This window comes from Kogia breviceps, chromosome 4 (genome assembly GCF_026419965.1).
Source record: "Kogia breviceps isolate mKogBre1 chromosome 4, mKogBre1 haplotype 1, whole genome shotgun sequence".
Classification (NCBI taxonomy): domain Eukaryota; kingdom Metazoa; phylum Chordata; class Mammalia; order Artiodactyla; family Physeteridae; genus Kogia; species Kogia breviceps.
In genome coordinates, this window is record NC_081313.1 from 31124317 (window position 1) to 31146135 (window position 21819).

The 21819-nt window shown below is 43.8% G+C and overlaps 1 protein-coding gene and 1 pseudogene across 1 annotated transcript in view; one reads left to right on the forward strand and one right to left on the reverse strand.

The window, feature by feature from the left end:
- The window catches only part of EGFLAM (EGF like, fibronectin type III and laminin G domains), a 173034-nt gene that overhangs the window by 61880 nt on the left and 89335 nt on the right, over positions 1 to 21819 (forward strand). The window contains exon 6 of the mRNA XM_059060251.2: positions 734 to 869. Coding sequence (XP_058916234.1) covers positions 734 to 869 — 136 coding nt within the window. The remainder of the gene's footprint in view (positions 1 to 733; positions 870 to 21819) is intronic.
- Positions 20314 to 21573, reverse strand: LOC136793971 (protein PRRC2A-like; annotated as a pseudogene).

Here is a 21819-nt window from a genome sequence, read left to right on the forward strand (position 1 = left end):
AGGGAGAGGCACACGGTAGGCAAGTAGATCCAGTGCATCCGAGGTCTGCCCAGCTGGCTCTGGAAGCGCTCAGAAAGAGCACGTTCTCCACCCCAAGGCTCAGGGAGGGTTTCAGAAAGAACCACGTCTTTGGCCCGGTTTTTGAAACCTGCACAGGGTTTTGCTAGGAAGAGAAGGCAGAAAAAATACCTCTGGCCCAAGCAATAAAGAAAGGCTGGGAAATGTGCAAGTCTAGATATGAAAATAGTAACAGCAGTTACCTTGGGGTGATAGGATCATCCAACATCTTTACCCATGAGGCTTTTTCCAAATGTCCTACCATTGGTATGTATTCTGATGATAAGGGGCAGGAAGGGATACAGAAAAGAATTGAAAGGAAGTGACAGTAACGCTAAGCATTTAATTTTCCTTGTGGGTAAACATCAATTCCGACATGCTAACAGAGGTTCTAAAGGGTACACGTCCTTGTGTGTCCTGGGGTCAATAGTCTGGACATAATTTAGTTGGATTTCCAGCCTGGGGTGCTTGAGGAGAAGGGAAGACCAGCTCTCATTGACAAACCTTACATGAATCCAGTTGTGATTTTGTGCGTGTGTGTTTATTTGGTTTGGAGTGTGAGGCAGTTCTGAGCAGAGATGTTTCGGCTGTAGAAAGCACACGTGTTTCTTTAGACGTGAGACCTCTCCAGCAGCAAAGACCACAGCCAACTCTAGTTGTTCGCTGTCCTGCCTAGATTCCTGCCTGCTTCCAGTAGCACCTCAGCAGCTGCACGTCACTGTGGTTTCTGATTCCGAGGTGGCCCTATCTTGGAAACCTGGAGAGAGTGAAGGAAGCTCCCCTATTCAGTACTATTCTGTGGAATTCATCAGGTAAGTTAGTGGGTCACATTCAGAAGCCAAATGGACTGACCTCAGTCATTCCAAACACGACAGAAGACTCCATTGCCTGTGAATTTAAGAGGCGACAAAGGCTTGGAGGCCTGTATTTATACTCTGACCTGGGCCAGCACCTGTCCCCAGCCCTCGTTGATGGTGGGTCATCTGGTCAACCTGTCTGTGCCCACCTGGCCTCTTCCCCACTTCGCTGCCACAATCAGACTGTCCTAGGCTCTGAAAGCTCCCGAGGGATCGCTGCCAGCCTGCCTGCATTTCAAGCTCAAAACTTGCCTCCCTGGCTTTGAAACATTATGTCTGAAGTATATATTTGATGGTGACTTTTCTCGAGGGAGAGGAAAAAAACCTTTAAAAACAAGTGCAATGCATTGTTGCCTTTGCATCCATATTGCCGTGGGGCAAGTTTCTTGGTTTGGTTTCAGCTTTTTTTCTCTTGTCTACCTCTCCAGCTCTCGTATTCAGTTTATCCGAGGTAGAAGAGTGATTAGAAGTTCTTCTGAGAACTTACAGATGTAAAAACCTGGATTCTCAATGCTGCTATGTAATTTTAAGCAAGAACAAAACCGAAAAAACACCCACCCAACCAATGAGCAAAAGTAATTCCCCATCTAGGGCTCTTCCTCTGAGCTCTAGTTGCAGTTGAATTTTGAATTGAAGCACCTAGCTGATGAAACAGTGTTGTTCTCTACATTAAAGGTGATTGGGTTTGTCTGAGGCCAGTTGCTTCATGGATTCATAAAGAGTCTTGCTCAGCACCTCATTCCTTAGTCTCTCTGAAGCTGGGGCAAAGGATTCTGCCATGATTTGATTAGCTCTGCTTCTGTTTCTTGACTTCCTAGCCTATTTTTTGGTAGTAGAAAACAGGTATTTGTTTCTTCAGAGAAGTACTGCACTGAGTCTCTTTAATGCTTATTAGAGTATAGAGCTCGTTTCAGGGCAGGACTTATTGAATTGCAACTGGCAGAATCTTGAAAGAAAATGAGACCATAATGTATTGGCCCCTATGAGTGTCAAGTCCTGTGACAACTCTAAATTTGTGGAAGACTAGTTCCGTATCACATCAGCAGTCTATCTCCATCCATCTCTGTGCTATGCTCTCCCCTTTATTGGCTTTAGTTTCAGGCTCTTCCAGTATGGTGGCAAGATGGCCACCAGGCACTGAAGGCTTGCTGTCTACTAGCTCAGCTCCCCACTGGAAAAGAGTGGCTCTTTCTCAGTGGACCCAGTAGAGTCTCAGTATTCATTCTAGCTGGCCAGGCTCTGGTCCCTCTTCATTTACTGAACCAATCACTGCAGCCAAGGAGAATAGTACACTGATTGGGCAGATACTTGTCATATTCTGAGCTCTGGAATTAAATACTCGTGGGTCATTCAGGCCTGAAGTACACGGATTGAGAGTTCAAGAGGGTTGGTTCCTCAAAGCGAAGTTGTGCATTTAATGGAAAAGGGAGGAACAGATGCTGGGAAAATTAAAAAAATAAATAAATGATGCCCCCAGCTCCAGACCAATGCCCTTCAGTGAGGATAATCTACAATCCTGTTGTTGAACAGATTTGGTAGGCAAAGCCCGGAATGTGCCTGGAGTAGAAAAGATTCTAAGCCTGGTTCCAATAGTAGTTAAACTGCAACAGTGGAAAGTCCTAAAACTTCAGCTTTCTCATCTGTAAAACTTGGAGTGAAACTTAACATTTCTAATTTACTTGTCTAACATCAGCAAAGCAAAATGTAATACTTTAAAAGTTTGAAAACTGGGCAACGTTTTTCATAGTAGCCCAGCAGGTCATCTGTGTAACCCTCAGCAAAGATAATGGTTATCATTTACTATTTTTTTTAACATCTTTATTGGAGTATAATTGCTTTATAGTAAGTAGTGTGTTAGTTTCTGCTTTATAACAAAGTGAATAATTAATTTTGTGGTAAAACATGTATTTCTTTTTTAAACTTCAGTCTGGCATATTGGTAAAAGTTGGAAATTGCAGTTTCTTAACCTGTGTGTACAACTGAAAGTAGAAAATGGGATGGATTTAGAGCCAGAACTGGAAGGGAGTGCTTGCTGCTTCCCCTACTACCAGCAGGGGGCGCTGTGCAAGTCACTTCAACGTAGTCTCAGTGTCTCACATAGTTTAGGGTCCCCAAAAGGAGAGCATTTTACAAGGACTTGGGGGCAAGTAGTTTATTTTATTTGGAAGCAGGAATGAGAAGGTTGGGAGAGGGATGGAGGACATATGACTGTGTGTTACAGAAGTCACTTCTGTGGGCAATGGGGGCCTCTATACGGGCTTAATTCTATGGAGATCTCTCTGGAGCACACAGAATTCCTCGCTAATTTGCCTATCAAAAAGACAAGAGCAATTTACCCACCGGCTTCTGTCCTCTTTTTGTTGATTGAATGTTTCCCCCAGGGGTACAACTTCCCACCCTTCCAGGCTCTGCTGGCCCTTGGATTAAGGAGGCAGGTCCAGGGAAGAAGGAGGAGTGATGTGAGCACAGCATGTGCTTGAGGTTTGATGCCGGCCTTGCGAGGCAAGTTGGGCTCATGTGAAACTCTCCACACGACAGCCGCAGCTGAAGTCAGCACTGGGAGAAGGGGAGGTGACACAGGCCCCAGAGGCATTGACTACAATGTCCTTACAATGCAAAATATGGGTGATAACTTCTTCCAGCCTTATAGCATGTCCTCATTAGGAGGATCAAGTGAAATCACATATGAGAAAGAGCTTTCTACAAAGCTCTTTTGACATGTACATGTCAAAAACCAAGCTAAGGAAAAGGAAACAAACAAGCAAAAAAGCAAAAACCCTATACACCTGTAAGGTATATATGGGTGTTATGTACCTACATTTAACAATTTTAATTCTTCTCCAACAAAAATACATCTTAACACTCAAACCTTTAACATTTGAGGGGCTCAGACCCCAAATTCTTATGTAGAAATATTTTAAAAGTATATACCATTTTAACAAACTGTTAAATATTTTTTGTATCTGTTTATCTTAACAAATATACCTCTACAATGTCCTGGAGACATTGTAGATGACTTCGTATTTAGAACTCTCTCGGTGTTCCAAGTGGAACGTGGTAGAATAAGGAAAGCCAGATCCTGGTTCCAGCCCCTATACTAGGAATTCTGCTTCTGCTCTCTGTTCCAGAATATGTCACCTCGGTCACGTTATTTAATCTCAGAATCTCCATTTCCTCATCTGTAACATCAAATTCATGCGACCCTCATAGCAGGGCTGTCACTCATAGTCTTCATAAAGTGTTTATACATAATAGACATTCAATATCTGTGTATTTCCTTCCCGCCCTACCACTATAGCCCCTTTACAAAGAAAGAAATTGGGACTCAATTGCTTAAGTTGCTTTGCCAAGGTAAAATGACTGGTTAGGGACAAAATTAAAATTAGAACTGAACTCTCTCGACTTCCAGCCCAGTGCTCTTTCTACAGAACCCCGTGTCCCCTTCATGTCTGTGATCCACCTTCAGAGATGGAGTGCTGGACTCAGCCTGCCTGGAGCTCTGCTGGCTGAGGAAATGGAAAGCCTCATCTTAGGCTGCTGTTTGCTGTTATTCCAGAAGGAAAGCTCTTGCAGCTTGTTGTGGCATTTAATGTTTGGCTGCAAAAGAAATCCCCACATTGGTCTGTAAACATCTCAGAGCCTGTCCCATTTCAGTTGAGAGCCTGAGGATACGTGTTTAAAGAGAGATTTCCTGGGCTCTAAATCAGAAACTGCAGTTAGTGAGAAAAGCTTTGGGGGCCTGCAGTTATCCATTTTTCCCAGAGAGGTCTGTTTAATGTTTAACATTGAATTCTTTTTGCCCAGATACCTACTGTGTACACAAACAACTGTGACAGCTCTCTGGGTGAGCCAAAAGTGTCTTTTCCTATCCCAGAGGCAGGCCTTTGACAGGCCAAGACTAGGAAATTGTAGAAATCAGTGTATTGCCAGAAGTTATCCTCAGATTTCACCCATCTGAATGTGAAGTTCTTGTCTGAGTTCTGTCACTGGAGGATTAGGTTCCAGTCCTCTGTCTTGGTAGGTGCTTATTCATCCGTTGCCCTTATTCTGTGAGGATAATGATGTCAAAGGCATTGTTGGGAGATAGTCTCAAAAACCTTTTAAGGAAATATGTAACTGGCTAATAAGAGATTAACCTGAAAAATTACACTAGACCCAGGGTATGGGGTACTGACTGCTTACTTGCTAGTTTTGTTCATATTTTGGGTGGACATTCCAAGTGTTTGTGATGCCGTCCTAGGTCATGGGCTTAGGACCAAGCAAATTTTTGTTCTTCATCCAGTTTCTGCCTCCTGTAAAATGGAGGATGCCCACAGGGTGAGGACCTTGAAAGGGTGCTCTCAGTGATTGTATCAGAGAGGAGACTTGGTCTCTGGCTCAGGCAGGATGAGAGTAATCTTCATAATGTCTCCCGAAGTTGGCCTGGGGACTATTCATCAGCTTCCTTATTTACAGTAGATTTAAAATTTTTAATCAGTGTAGAAAAGATTTGAAGAAGCAAATTCTCTTTCTTTTAACATCTTTATTGGAGTATATTTGCTTTACAATGGAGTGTTAGTTTCTGCTTTACAACAAAGTGAATCAGTTATACATATACATATGTTCCCATATCTCTTCCCTCTTGCACCTCCCTCCCTCCCACCCTCCCTATCCCACCCCTCTAGGTGGTCACAAAGCACTGAGCTGATCTCCCTGTGCCATGAGGCTGCTTCCCACCAGCTATCTATTGTACGTTTGGTAGTGTATATATGTCCATGCCACGCTCTCACTTCGTCACAGTTTACAGGCTGTAACATATTCTGCAATTTTTTAAAACTTTTTCTTCCTGCTTTACTAAAACAGAAAAACCATGCATTCGAAGTAGGAAGAATATATATGTATATATTTTTTGCCTGCTGTTGGGTCTTCGTTGCTGCACGTGGACTTTCTCTAGTTGTGGCGAGCTGGGGGCTACTCTTTTGTGCACAGGCTTCTCCTTGTGGTGGCTTCTCATTGTGGAGCACGGGCTCCAGGTGCGTGGGCTTCAGTAGTTGTGGCACGTGGGCCCAGTAGTTGTGGCTTGCGGGCTCTAGGGCGCAGGCTCAGTAGTTGTGGCACATGGGCTTAGTTGCTCCGTGGCATGTGGGATCTTTTCGGACCAGGGCTCGAACCCGTGTCCCCTGCATTGGCAGGCGTATTCTTAACCACTGCGCCACCAGGGAAGTCCCAGGAAGGATATTTTATTTCTAAAGTGATACTGAAAATTTCTTTGTGGGCAGCAATCTTAGTGTTCATTAAAATAAGAACCAAGCATAAATATAGCTACCTATGTTTTGAAATATTTTGTCTATAAATATCTGAGAAACTTTCCTCCTTCTGCCTAAGAATTTCCCCAGGGTAAGTGCTTTTCTCATAAGTGAAAAATATATACTATGGTGGCGATGAAAACCCAAAGGCCTGGACAAATGGTCCTTACCAGTAATGTTTCAATTGGGATGCTGTGTTCCATATATGCTATCTATCAGGTTGGTTAAAGGTGAAAATAGTTTTCATTTAACTTACCTATACAGTTAAGTCCCCTACATATGAATGAGTTCCGTCCTGAGAGCACGTTTGTTAAGTCCGATTTGTTCGTAAGTCCAACAGAGTTATCCTAGGTACCCAGCTAACACAATCAGCTATATAGTACTGTACTGTAATCGGTTTATAATACTTTTCACACAAAGAATACATAAAAACAAACAGAAGAAATGAATAAAACATTTATTTTTTAATTATTTATTTATTTATTTATTTTTTGCGGTACGCGGGCCTCTCACTGCTGTGGCCTCTCCCGTTGCGGAGCACAGGCTCCGGACGCGCAGGCCCAGCGGCCATGGCTCACGGGCCCAGCCGCTCCGCGGCATGTGGGATCTTCCCAGACCGGGGCACGAACCCGTGTCCCCTGCATCGGCCGGCGGACTCTCAACCACCGCGCCACCAGGGAAGCCCCTGCACGTTCGCATCTTTGAAAGTTCCCACCTTGAAGGTTCGTACGTAAGGGACTTACTGTAGCTTTTCTGTAGGTATAACCTGATTGGTTAAAACTGCTTCAGAGTTTTGTATTGTCAGTTGTTGGAAAGGACAGATTAAAGCTTTCAGTGGCTATTTTTAATAAAAAGTCCACCAAGGCTAATTTTGGGTGCATGTGAAAGTTCAAAATATTTCTGTGTGTTTTAGGGACATAGGTCAAGAAATGATCTCTAAATCTCAGCCCAAGACACTAATACTAATAAATATGAAAGAGCAATGCTTCTTTTCTTTTCCCTTTCACACCTTTCTGCCTAAATAATTGCCTAGTCCCTTGCAGATGCCTTCCATAATAAGACTTGCAAAATTCATCTTCATGCAGAGCTGCTTTTAAGCTGATTACAATGTCTACAGGTTGGTTTTACCTGAGAATCTCAAGGTCATTCACACCTGGGTGGTGCACTGAAATTATTATTTCAAAATAATTTTGAAAATTATTCTACAAATTGATATTTTTGACAAAAGTCATCTGTCTTTCCATCCCATCATCAGCCTACAAGTAACAAATGAATTTAATTAGTTTCCTCCTAAGAAGTGACCCTGCAAAGGCTGTTACTGACGTGAAGATCAAGTCTGGGATTCAGAGCAGAAGCTGAATGGATTATGGATTTTCCTTGAACAGTTTCCGGACACGCAGGCTAAGTGGCCATGGCTCACGGGCCCAGCCGTTCTGCGGCATGTGGGATCTTCCCGGACCGGGGCACGAACCTGTGTCCCCTGCATCGGCAGGCGGACCCTCAACCACTGCGCCACCGGGGAAGCCCCCTTGAACAGTTTTAAGGGATGATGTGATATGACTTATGGTCAAGGGCACAGGCTATGAAAGTTAAAGAAGTGTTTCATTCAGAATCGAGACTTACAGTCCAATGCTTGGTATCGTCTCTCAGGTTTAAGTTTGTCCAAATGTGGAATCAGAAGACACAGCTCTGAGCTGGCCTCTAATCCTGGGGACAAATGGCTTGATTCCAGTTTTAAGCTTCCTTGCATACAAAATAAGGCTGGACTGCTTGACCTCTAAAATATGGTGGCTCTGATTTTCTGTCCTCGTGACAAAGGTGAGGAAGTATAGGCGGTTTACTACACAGGGCTCTGGACCTAGCTTCCTGGTCCCCCTTGCCTTGACCACTTTTAAACCATAAGATTTTAGTTGCATTTCTTAACTTCTCTGTGCCTCAGACAGAAGAATGGAGATAACAAATTACTTAGCTCATCGAGTTATTGTGAGATAAAGCAGGTTGATGCACACAAAATGCACAGAATAGCACCTGTTATACTGTAAGTGCTCAATCAATGCAAACTGTTCTTATTAAGGCTTTTATGATAGGTCTTTCCTGCTTTCCTTTATAGCCATGTTCTTTCTCGGCTAAAGGTCTTTATGCTTGCTATACTCTGCCAGGATATATCTTCTACTTCTTTACCTAGTTAACTCTTGTTCATCCTTCAGTTCCCCTCCTTAAGTACCACTTCTTCCAGGAAGCCTGCCCTGAACCCTGCCCCCCCTGCCTCAGACTAGGTTAGGTACACCTGCAACATTTACTAGCAACACTCAGCACACTTGTAGTTAGTTACTTATTCAAAGTCTCTCCTCCTTGCCAGGACCTGAGGGCAACATCTTGACTTGCTCCCTTCTGTGGAATATGGCACCTACATGAAGTAAACATAGCACGTGTCAAGTAGGTGCTGGAGAACATTTGGATACAGGCAGTCATGTAATTGAATCCAGAGAGTGACAACTAGCTGCCACCTTGTGCAAGATCCTTGACCTCTCTGAGCCTTACTTCCCTTGGCAGTAAAGTACGGATGACAGTAGTGGATACCTCGGGAGGGTTGTGAAGATAAATAGATGTCTGTACAGTACTTAGAAGAGTGGCTTATGGAAGAATATTTTTAAGTGTCAGTTCTTTTCCTTACCCTGAGCCCCATGGTAATGGAAGTGTATTGCCATACTAGTCACAAGAGATTGAATGAATCCTTTACCGCTAATTTCCAAGGCCACAGCAGTAACCAATATCATTCCTTACTAACTGCAGAAATAAAAGGCAGACAAAACCTGGATCTGCATGCACGTCCGCTTTCCTTCCCCCCCGACCCAAAGTTACTTAATGCTTTTGTTTTCTCATCATAAAAGGGATAGTGGTATGTGGTAAAGCTTCAAATAATACCTAATGTATAAGACTAACTTGAAAGCTACCATTACGATTTTATTTTATATTGAATGATAACTTGTGTTTTGGAGCCCTTCATACCTGCAAGTGAATTGCCAACTTTTTTCATAGCATTTTACTAGAACTTATAGCAATAACTGGGCAAATGGCTGTAATATTTAACAGTGATGTAGCCCTGTGTTGGTTTTCCTGCCCCCCCAAAATTATAGAGCTTGATATATTTAAAGAATCATTCTTACACAATTAATCAATTTTGAGGAGAATGGGAAAAAAAGAGCAACAAAAATCTCCCTTTCTTTTTAAGAAATTGTTTAGGAAGTTGTGCTGTTTAAGTATAAGCCTTCCTTACAGCCAACAATAGAATTAGAAATAAGCAAGAGTGGGCTTGTTTGGGGGTCAGCTGACATTTCATATTAACGAGTGGTGTTTTGTGAAAAATTCCTTTTTCTTACCTTTAGTTTCCAAATTGAAAATCTTAGAACCACTTTCCAGAGTGGTATGTAGTCCCAGAAATTCTGGTAGCCATCAAGTTCCTCCATTCAGGCTCAAATGGAAGGGCAATTCTGAATGTTTGTGCGGAAGTTTGACCTACAGTTCTACAAATTGATCCCTTAAAGCTTCAATCCCTCCCACCGTGAGCTTTCCTGATGTAATCCCTGGTCAGACTGATGAGAGTTGACACAGATTGAATTCTTGCGTACCAGTGTTGGGAGCCATTTGTAAACTGTAAATGAAAGTGTGCTCTCCAGTTGCCCCGTCAGGGACAAATTGCCAGCTGAGTTTATCATTACTCCATTCTATCCATCTATTGGTCATTTGGTTGGGTGGAACCAATTCATAAATAAAGAAATATGGCTGAAAGCTGCAGGTCAAATAATACATCTTTCTTTTTTTTTTTCTTAACTGTGATCACTTAGTGGTTTTGGACTTCCCTCTGCAATTCATTATAGTGTAGAGCAAATTCTGCATAAAACCAAGTCTGTAAAATTGAGAGAGACTTGGAGGCCTTTCCGAGCATGAGGTTTTCTTTCACTCCTGTTGTATTTACCCTGGATAACTATGGGATCTTAAAGCAGGGTGCTTAACCTGCAGTCTGTGGATCCCCAAGGGGCTCATGGATAGAAGGCAAGGGGTCCCTGAACTTTGGTTGGACAAAAATTATGCTCTTAGTTTTACCGACTGAAATGTAATGTTTTCTTCAAATATGAATGTAATCAACAAACTGCAGTGGCATTAGCAATTCCTGTGACTTTGTCCCCATTAGAATCACAGATATGTTTTCATCCCATTACAATTGTTGCACATATCTTAAAATACCATTTATGGTTATCACTACTATGAAATTATTAAATCCATTGCTAAGTATTGTTATTTAATGTGTTAATGAAGAAGTATATATATTAATATATCATAATTTTTTATTGTTTTGGTAATTGTTTCTAGCATAACTGGTTTCCTTTGTGATCCTATGCATTTTATGCATTTAAAAATATTATTCCAAGAAGGGATTCACAGATTTCCGCAGACTGCCAAAGTAGCACAAACAAGGTTAAAGACTGTTGTCTTAAACAGTTTTTTTTGTTGTGTTTGGCTGCGTTGGGTCTTCATTGCTACGCGCAGGCTTTCTCTAGTTGTGGCGAGCAGGGGCTACTCTTTGTTGCGGTGCGCAGGCTTCTCATTGCGCTGGCTTCTCTTGTTGCAGAGCACTGGCTCTAGGCGTGCAGGCTTTAGTAGTTGTGGCACGCGGGCTCAGTAGTTGTGGTGCACAGGCTTAGTTGCTCTGCAGCATGTGGGATCTTCCTGGACCAGGGCTCGAACCCTTGTCCCCTGCATTGGCAGGTGGATTCTTAACCAGCGTGCCACCAGGGAAGTCCAAGACTGTTGTCTTAGACCAGGGGTTGGCAAATTTTTCTGCAGGGTCAGGTAGTAAATATTTTGTGCTTTGCCAGTTATATGGTCTTTTTCTCAACTATTGACCTCTGCCATTGAGCTATATGGTCTTTTTCTCAACTATTGACCTCTGCCATTGTAGCAGGAAAGCAGCCTAGGAAATTCCTAAACAAACAGTTGTGGTTGTGTTTCAATAAAACTTTATTTACAAAAACTGGCAGGCAGCTGAAGTTTGCTAGCCCCTGGCTTAGGGCATTGTGTTATTGCTAACGTCTAAGTTTGAAGATATTTTAATTCAGCTCAATTCACCCTTTACTGGATACTTACTATGTGCATACATTCATCCAAACATGTACGTATTGAGTGTCTTCCACGTGCAAAGCATGTGCAAGAGATTTCAGCGTGAATCAGCTATTGCCTCTGCTTGGACAGTCCAGTGGGGAAGGCAGGTGAGCAGAGTCCAGAGCTGTGAGTGTTGTGGGCAGGGGTGGGGACCAGGGGCTTAGAGGAACACAACTTGACATCTAACCCAGTTTTTTTTTTTTTTTTTTTTTTTTTTTTGCGGTACGCGGGCCTCTCACTGCTGCGGCCTCTCCCGTTGCGGAGCACAGGCTCCGGACGCGCAGGCTCAGCGGCCATGGCTCACGGGCCCAGCCGCTCCGCGGCACGTGGGATCTTCCCGGACAGGGGCACGAACCCATATCCCCTGCATCGGCAGGCGGACTCTCAACCGCTGTGCCAGCAGGGAAGCCCCTCTAACCCAGTTTTGAAGGAATCTGGGAAGGCTCCTTATAGGAACTAAGGAGGATGTATCAGCAATCAGCAGGCACAAGGGGAGGGAGGAAGCAGCGTGAAAAGGCTCAGGCCAGAAGAAGCTACTCAAGCAGTGGCTTGGAGGCAAGAAGAAAATGTTCTTGGACTTGCTTAGAAGCCTGGAGCTCTGTGCAGTGAGAGATAAGGCTGGGTAGGTAAGCAAGGTTTGGAGCAGGAAAGCCTTTGTAAAGGATCTACTGTTTGTCCTGACAAACAGGAATAAGGAGCTGTGGGAAGGGCTAAGCAGGAAAGGAATTGATAGTATTTGCACTCCGAAAGATCATGCAGACATTCCAAGGAGCACAGAGATGAATAAGACAATCAGCATGTTAATGAGCTCACAGCCTAGTAGGGAAGACAGAAACATAAAATTCCATTACAAGGTGGTATATTCAGTGTAATGGTAGAGTCAGATGTAAGCAGTAGGAGAATCCAGAGAAGAATCTTTTCAATTCTGTGTCTGAAATGATGCTTAGAAGGAATAACATAAAGGGAAATATTGAAGGAAGGAGCCTCCAAATACCCCAGGGTCCTCCAGAAAACATTAAACCATGGAATGCTAGGTCCCATACTGAGGGAGGGAGGACACACATACCTCTGGTTGTACTATAATTAGGCTTTCGGTCCCCTCCATCTCAGGCCTATAGAGTGGCCTCCACTGTCAAGGCCATTCTGGATGTTCTGTGGATCCCCTAGAGGGCTGTTTTCTGCTCCAAGGAGTTCCTCTCTCAGAAGTATTTTCTTAGCAGGATTTAACCATTCCTAGCCCAGTTTCCTAGTTAATGTCTGTAACATGCTTGAATATCACTCCCCACCTCAGCTTGAGCTTTCTAGAGAAGGGGTTCTCAACCCATGGGCTCATTAGAAGGTAAAGAAATCAGCTGAGGGGGTCCTGACCAACAGGTTTTCAAAAGTAAAATGAAACAGAAAAGAAAATATCAGAAGGCATCACACGTAATAAAAATAAGAATTATTTTGTGAAACTTGTGTTTCAGCTGTGTGTGCATATTTGTGGTGTGTACCGGGTCACCATGTTCGATGTATGTCTTATTGTGGATCATTCACAAATGTTGAAACACAGTGCTCTAGAGAGTGATATATCTAGAGCATACTTGGAGTTTAACAGGCTGCATTTCCACTTTATGAACATTTATCTGTAAGTCATAAATTTGTCTTCATAGCTGAAAAAATCTGTTTTCTTTATTCTCGGAGTTTTAGAGTTGGAAGCACCATCTAAGGTATTCTAGAAGAAAAACTTCTTGTCCAGTGTTTTTCAAATTATGGGTCACAACACTTCAGTGGGTGGTGAAATCAATTTAGTGGGTTCTTATCAGAATTTTTTAAAAAATTTTTGGCTGTGTTGAGTCTTCATTTCTGTGCGAGGGCTTTCTCTAGTTGTGGCAAGCGGGGGCCACTCTTCATCGCGGTGTGCGGGCCTCTCACTATCGCGGCTTCTCTTGTTGCGGAGCACAGGCTCCAGAGGCGCAGGCTCAGTAGTTGTGGCTCACGGGCCTAGTTGCTCTGTGGCATGTGGGATCTTCCCAGACCAGGGCTCGAACCTGTGTCCCCTGCATTAGCAGGCAGATTCTCAACCACTGCACCACCAGGGAAGCCCCTTATCAGAATTTTTTTTTAAAAGATGAAAAGAAAGGAAAAGAAGATAAAGAAGAGGAAATAGCAAAGTGAATAACATAGTAAGGATAGTAAGGATAAGTATTTTTTCTTGAAACTTTTCTTTCAGTTTTGTACTCACATGTGAGTCATATACATACAGTATACATATATGAATAGGTATATTGGGTTGCTATACAAAAATGTATTTCCTACTGTGAGTTGAGGTCAGAGACATTGAATGAAGTCCAACCTCTTACTGTGTTCAGGAAATAGCTGGTTACATTTCTGATGGATGGCCATCCAACCTCTGCTTCAAGACAGCTGCTGATGCAGAGCTCAGCCCTTTCGCGCAGTTGACTTTGTTGTCAGCCATTCCTAATTGCCATCAAAGGGTCTTCTTTATAATGCACTGCCATTGGCTTCCCTGTAAGGAACCATTGAGCCTCCTAGTCCAATATGGAAAACACAGAAGGCATCTTCACCACCTTCATTTGACAGTCCATCTCTTATCTAACGACACTGGCATATGTTCACTATATCCTCTCTACCCCACGCCAATCAATACCAGCCCTTTGAACTCTGACTCAAGTGGAGATGGGTCTGGAGCACTTCTGCCAAGTGATCAACCTAGAAAACCACTTTTTCCTAGGATATGGACACTAGGCCTTTTCAACAGCAGGTAGTCCAGAGAATTCATATTGAGTTTATGATCAATGCCCCCTGCCTTCCCCATAGATCTTTGCCACACCAGGTTTTCTCTGCCTTATTTCTATGCCATCGGCTTTTAAAAAAACCTAATATAAGATTTTACATTTATCATTTGAGTTGGCTTTGCCCTTGTGTTTCTGCACATGGAGGTCATTTTGACTTTTTATTCTGTCATGAATGTCTTGTGAGGTTACATCCCAAGCAACTATTTGCATTTCCTAAAGTTCTTCTTTTTCAGATAGTTTGTTAGTGTATATAAATGGAACTGATTTTTGTATTTTTTGTGTGTGTCTTGCAACTTTATTGTATTTGTTCATTAGTTCTAACAGTTTTGGGGTGGAGTGTTTAAGGTTTTCTATATATGATACCATGTCATCTGCAGAGACAATTTAACTTCCTCCTTTCCAATTTGGATGGCTTTTATTTCCTTTTCTTGTGTAATTGCCCTGTCTAGGACTTCTAGTAGTAGATTTCTTAGAAGTGGTCAGGGTGAGCACATTTGTTTACCCTTGTTCCTGATCTTAGAAGAAAATTTTTCAGTTTTTCACTGTTGAGTCTGATGTTGGCTGTGGGCTCATCATATATGGCCTTTATTATGTTGAGGTAAATTCCTTATACCTAATTTGTTGAGAGTTTTTATCGTGAAGGGATGTGGAATTTTGTCAAATGCTTTTTCTGCATTTATTGAGATGGTCCTCTGGTTTTTTTTCCTTTCATTTTGTTAATGTGGTGTATCAGATTTATCGATTTGACTATGTTGAACCATTGTTGCATCCCAGGGATAAATTCCACTTTGATCATGTAAGATCATTTTAATGTGCTGTAGAATTTGGTTTGCTAGTATTTTTTCTATTTCTGTGAAAATGCCATTGGAATTTTAATAGGGATTGCATTAAATATGTAGATTGCTTTGGACAATATGGACATTTTAACCACACCTCGAAGGTATCACCTATAGTTTTTTCAAGTTAAGAATTTAGAGTCACTTGCAAAGCTACCTGACTTCAAAATCATTCTAGAATTTTATAATCTTCTTTTCACTCTTTTCAGTTGCCTTGCTTTCACTAAGTTCAAAGGCAATTATGTTTTAGTGGTTCAGCTTTACCAAGTCTTTCAAAACCATTAAACGTAGCTATCACTTATATTTTTTACTCCTATTCACTAGTTTATATAACATGGCATCAAATAACATAATTATAATAACAAACATGAAATTCATAAATAACTTTGGAAATAAACACAATGGACTCTTGATAAGCCAACAGCTGAATTAGTGGGAACTAATGAGTATCATTGGTTAATCTAACAAACTGGTAGAGGCTGATAAGGAAAGCTTTGACTATGTGTGATATGCAGAGGTGCCGTATATTCATTTGCCTACTTACTTATGGCTAATATTTTTATATATTATACCAATCTTTTATATAGGTTAATTGATCATTCATGTTAGGAACCCATATTATTTATTCTCTTTGGATATTCCACACTATACTTTACATGTAGTTGGTGCTTAATTTATCCACATTCACACATAGAGCTAATGCTGCACTCATCTCTTCTCCACCCAGAGATGCCCTATTCCTTTTCAGTTATCACAACTCAAATATATTTAAAATCTAACTTAAATTCTTCCTGGTCTCATATACTTTCCCCAGGATGCCTGTTAACATTGACCTGTTCAAATATGGCTCTTGAAATACGCAACTTTGCACTGCACTGGCTTCCTAACGGTCTTTAGATGTATTATCTGCCAATTAGATTATAAATTCCCTGAGAATGGAATTGTGTTTATAGTTCCTTGGAGCCTCCCAGAATATAACTTCTGTGATGGATGCATGGTTGATAATCACTAATCACTTGCCAACTGAATAGCCCAAGGCAGTCACCTACTGGGTTTGATGGTGCCAAGAAAAGTGATTGTCCACTCAGGGTGAACTTGGCAATCGTTGAGGTGGTCAAAATGCCACAAGAAAGGGAAGAAAACAGAAAAATATACCACCCTGTGGTATTATGACTTTGGCTAAATTATTTTCCTTCAGTGTCCATGTGGGTAGAATGAGAGAATGGACTAGACAGTGATTCTAAGAGTTTTGGGATCTTGATTATCTTTGAGAATCTGATAAGAAGCTGAGGACACTTTTCTTAGGAAAATGAAATGAAGTTCACACATAGAATCTTGCATGTAATTTCTGAGAGCCCTCAGACCTTGGACCAAACAATCTCTAAGGTTCCTGATAACCAGGCTGGATGCTAATACTGCCAGTGGTAATGCTTCCTCCCACCAAAACGAACCAGTGGGTGTTTTGATTACTTGAATCAGCTAACTGGGTTTTGAATAGTCACTGCTGACCGAATTGTATCTGTCCCACCTGAACTCCCCCACGCAACCACCTTCCAAAGGTGTCCTGCTGACCTCCTGAGATACAGGATGCACAACCCAACCCTATCCCGCTATTTGGAAAAGTTTTTAAGAGCCTGCCCTACTGGTGGCTGCCCATCTGTACCTGGGATGGCTGCTCTTTCTTAGGCTGCTTCTTCCCCTCTAGGCTTTTCCTGGTTGGAGAAATTGGGAGGCTAGTGTTGCTATGGTGATTTGACTGGCAACTTTGTAGTTGGGATGATTTTCTTTAGTGAAAAAAGATAAAGCTGCTGTTTGAGGATGAACTAAGACAGTACTTTTGCCTGATTATCTCTCTCTCAACCTTACCTTTGCACTTTTGTACCTCAAGAGACTCTAAAAACATTTAAACGCGTTAAAACCCATGACAAGGGCTTCCCTGGTGGCGCAGTGGTTGAGAGTCTGCTTGCTGATGCAGGGGACGCGGGTTCGTGCCCCGGTCCGGGAGGATCCCACGTGTCGCGGAGTGGCTGGGCCCGTGGGCCATGGCCGCTGAGCCTGTGCGTCCGGAGCCTGTGCTCCGCAGCGGGAGAGGCCACAGCAGTGAGAGGCCCGCGTACCGAAAAAAAAAAAAAAAACCCATGACAAAATCAGAGGCAAAATGTTAAAGGTTTTGGACTGGTATTCAATCTACATGAGCTTTCCTCTCTCACTCTATATAATGAAATTAAATGTTAATGATGTCAATCTCTTATTCGCTGAAAATGTAGCTTTCTTTCTTGCATTAAATGAGCAAATAGAAAATAATCTCTTTTTTGTGGGGGATGGGAAGCTATAATTTTTTACATGAAAATTGTTGCAGATATTTGCAGGTAGCCCTGGGTAGACTGTGGCACATTCTGAGAGCAGTGACGGGTCCTTTCTTCTATAAATGCCACAAGGGAAACTTAGCAAAGGATAACAGGAGAGTTTGATCTAAAGATCGTATCTTTCCTGACTTTACTGTTAGGCATCCCCGTGGCTTTCCTCTGTGAAGTGATTTTGTTCTAATTTGAGTTTGTAAATGTGTTTCCTTCCACTCACCAAGGTTTTCTCTTTGATGACAAAGTTAGTTTACATGAGAAATCCATCTTTTTTTTTTTTTTTTTTTTTTTTTTGCGGTACGTGGGCCTCTCACTGTTGTGGCCTCTCCTGTGGCAGAGCACAGACTCTGAACGCAAAGGCCCAGCGGCCATGGCTCATGGGCCGAGCCACACCGCAGCATGTGGGATCCTCCCGGACCGGCGCACGAACCCGTGTCCCCTGCATTGGCAGGCGGACTCTCAACCACTGCACCACGAGGGAAGCCCCGAGAAATCCATCTTTAGGGAAAGGATACTGAGAAAGAGAAATGAGCCCTACATCCTACAGTGGGCATGCTTGTGACCTCTGCTTCTCTAAACACATGAATTCTTGTGAGATATGGGCCCCATAAACTCCTCATCAGCACAGTGAGCCCAAGGAAGCATCTTTTGCTGGGCTTAAGGACTCCATCTGGCTTTCAACAATTCTTGCTAATGAAAAGCTAGGAGAGCACATATTAGAGAAATCCTTGTACTGTCCAGGCATCTCCTTTTAGCAAAATGAGTCTTTACTTCCTTGCCTATTAAGTTGTTCATAAAGGGCAAACATCAATATTTTTTGCTTCCTGCCTTCCTCTAAATATCTGTGAGCAGAGGGGTTTAACAATAGAAGAGCTGAGAGGTTGTTCGGGGAGCAAACTAAAAGATGGAGAATCCCCCAATCCCTATCACCCCAATTTTTCATTTAGCATCAAGGATCTTCTTAATCTCATCTTCCCCCATCAACCCAAGTTGGCCTCACCATTTATCAGCTGTGTGACCTCAGGCAAGTTACTTACCCATTGCCTTCATTTCCTCTTCAAAGAAAGGGGGGAGGGGTTTAATATTAGTATGTACTGTATAGAGTAATTGTGAGAAGTAAATGAGTTAAAGTATTAGAACAATGCTTGATATGCATTGAAGAACATGATAAATGATAGTTATTATTAGTTATTAACAAAACCTCTCCACTCCAGTTAGGCCCTTTGCACTGTCCCCCAGCCATGCACAAACATTCCCAAATTTCATTTCGTAGTTCTTATTACCTGGAAAGCTCTCCTTTCTCCCTGCAACTAGGAAGTCCATATAGAACAGCACTGGCCAATAGTAAATGCAAGCCTATATGAAATTTTAAGTTTTTTGATAGGGACATTTAAAGGGTAGTAAGAAACAAGTGAAATTAATTTCAATAATATGTTTTTTTTTTTTTTTTTTTTTTTTTTGCGGTTCGTGGGCCCCTCACTGTTGTGGCCTCTCCCATTGTGGAGCACAGGCTCCGGACGCACAGGCTCAGCGGCCATGGCTCACGGGCCCAGCCGCTCCGCAGCACGTGGGATCTTCCCGGACCAGGGCACGAACCCGTGTCCCCTGCATCGGCAGGCGGATTCTCAACCACTGCGCCACCAGGGAAGCCCTCAATAATATGTATTTTTAACTCACTGAATCTAAAATATCATCATTTCAACATGTAATCAATATAAATATTAATGAGATATTTTACACTTAAAAAAATCCATTGTACATTTTACACTCACAGCACATCCCAATTCAGACGAGCCACATTTCAAGTACTGACTAGCCATGTGCACTAGTGCTACTGCATTGAAGCTCATGGGTATAGAGTGAGCAAGTGGCCAAGGGTTGCCTGCCAGCTCTGTGAGGTGGGTACATCCCTTACATAATGGCTAATCCATGCTGAGCATTTACAGTGTGATGCTGTTACTGAACCAAACTTGGGTCTGCTTGCCCGAGCGCAGTAAAGCCGATCTACTGACAGCGGGTTGTGACGAAGGAAAGTGCAGCGTTTATTGCGGGGCACCAAGCAAGGAGTCCAGGTAGCTAGTGCTTAAAAGACCTGAACTCCCCGAAGGCTTTCAGGGAAAAGTTTTTTTAAGGCGTAAGGGAAGAGGGTTGTGGGGTGTGTGATCAGCTCATGGACACTCCTCTGATTGGTTGGTGGTGAGATCATCGTGAGTCAATATCATCAACCTTCTGGTTCCAATTGGTCTGGGGTGTATGTGCGTGAGCAGCAGACAGTTAACTTCTTCCACCTGGTGGGTGTTTCAGTTTCTGCAAAACAGCTCAAAGGATGTGGCTCAGAATATTCTCTATAGCCCTTGAGGAGGAACTAAAGGTCCTTGACTTTGTTGAATGGCTAAACTATTATTATTTTATCTTGTTTGACGTTTTTTTTTTTTTTTCCTTTCTGCACTTTCTCACTTTTCTGATTAAATTTATTCTTTGACTAAAGTTTTTCTACAGGCAAAAGGCAGGCTGAGGACATTGGGAAGAGGGGCTCCTGTTCTGGGAGGGCCCCATAGGATCCTGCTCAATTACATTGCCAGGCACTGTGCTGGGATACAGAGCTCATTTCCCCTTTATGACGGCCCTCTTAAGTAGGTATTTTTATCGCCCCATTTTCGGATGAGAAACTAGAGACTTAAAGAGGTGAAATAGCAGCTAGTGAGCAATAGAGGCAGGATTTGAAGAGCTCAGCCCAGCTCCAGAGTTTGTTCTCTTACCCCCTGTATGCTGTCCCCCAGATGGAAGCTGGACTTTTTTTTTTTTAATCCTTTTATTATTCTTTTTTAACAAATGGCCCCAGGGATAGGGGACCAGGGGAGGGGGGAGGAGGGGAAGCAAGGCCCCAGCCCCGCAACCCTTCCCCACACACCCCTTTCCTCCTTACATATTTATAAGGAGGTGGGGCAAAGGGCGCTCCCTCAGCGGGGTGGGGGAAATCCAGGCTCCTTGTCCCATGGGGACCCAGGCCCCTGTGCCCTTCGGGACGGCCCTTCTCGAGAAGGTGGCCCCGTCCGCTCCCAGGGCTTCGGCGCCCAGCGCAGGGCATCCGGTGGGGAGGCCTGCTGGTAGAGGTCGATGCGCTGGCTGTGGAAGACTCCGCCGTAGGTGGAAGGTGGGACCTTGAGATGGGAATTGAGGCCAGAGAAAGACCTTCCAGCTGGAGGAGTACGTGGTGACCCAGTTGCCCCAAGGTTGCTGTTCAGTTTTCGATAATCCTGGAATGGCTTTAGTTCTACCGGGTGTAGCTCTGCTCGCCCCAAGCTAGGGCCGGAGGGCCTGGCAGGTGAAGGCAGCACCCGGGGAGCAGGAGCAGGCGGGGACCGCACAGCCAGGCTGGGGGGCCTCAGAGCAGGGCCCACAGGTAACAGAGAAAGTGGGGGGGTCGGGCAGGAGGCGGCGCTGATGGCAGGGAGCCGAAGTTCACCATAGGTAGCTCTGAGTCCACCGTGGGTAGAAACATCTGCTGGGCGGGGGCCCCGGAGGGGAGGAAGCCACTTTGGCCGCCAGGTTGCAGAGGAGGAGAATACAGATCTGAAGGGGATGGCAGATCCTGTTGCACCTGAAGCAAGGGCAGGTGTGGCAAAGGGCTGGGGCAGAAAGCTAGAGGGTGGAGGAAGGAAGGTGGAGGGTAGAGAACTCCTCCAGCTGGCAACTTCCCCAGCTCTGTTGCTTGCAGTGTGGAGAAATCCAGAGACTGGCCCTGGACAGCTACACCCGAGAGCAGTACCGTGGGTTGGGCTGGGCCTGGGAGGAGGTACGGGGCTGTGATCTGCAAGGGTGCAATGAGGGTGTCCCAGGGCGGAAACCTCCGTCATTGGGATCTAGCTGAGAGGCCGTGGCTCCCCCTGAAACCTGAGAACTGCGAGGCCCAGGGCTGCCATAGAAGACCTCAGGGTACAAGCATTGGCCTGAAGAGCTGGTCTCTGGGCCACAGTGCCCAGAACCCAGGTTCTTGGATTGTGGCTCAGCTGAGGCAGAAGCACTGGGAGCAGCGCCCAGTCTCAGGCGATGAGAATGGCCTCAGTGACTGATACCGTTAGCTCCTTCTCTGCTTTTAAACTGTCTCCCACCACTAGGCCCAAGTCCGAGTCCATGTGAACGTTCAGCGAGCTGGCACGCTTGTAGTTTGGTGAAGAGTAAGAATGGCCGTGCTGCAGCATCTTGTTGGGTTTTCCCATGGCAGTTCGTGCAATTAGTCACCCTAGAACATTTATACTTGTTTATTTTGCGAACAGATTGTGAATAGATGGAATCTGTGCTCTCCTGACCCCTGGGAATGGGAACTGTCAGGGGAAGGCTTGTTTACGAAACATCTGGAAGACAGAGTCCTTGAAACCGAATTCCTATGTGGGGAATCTATACCACAGTCAAGGCCATGCAAGGAAAAGCAGATGATCTTTAACAGTGCTTAAAACTGGCCCTAA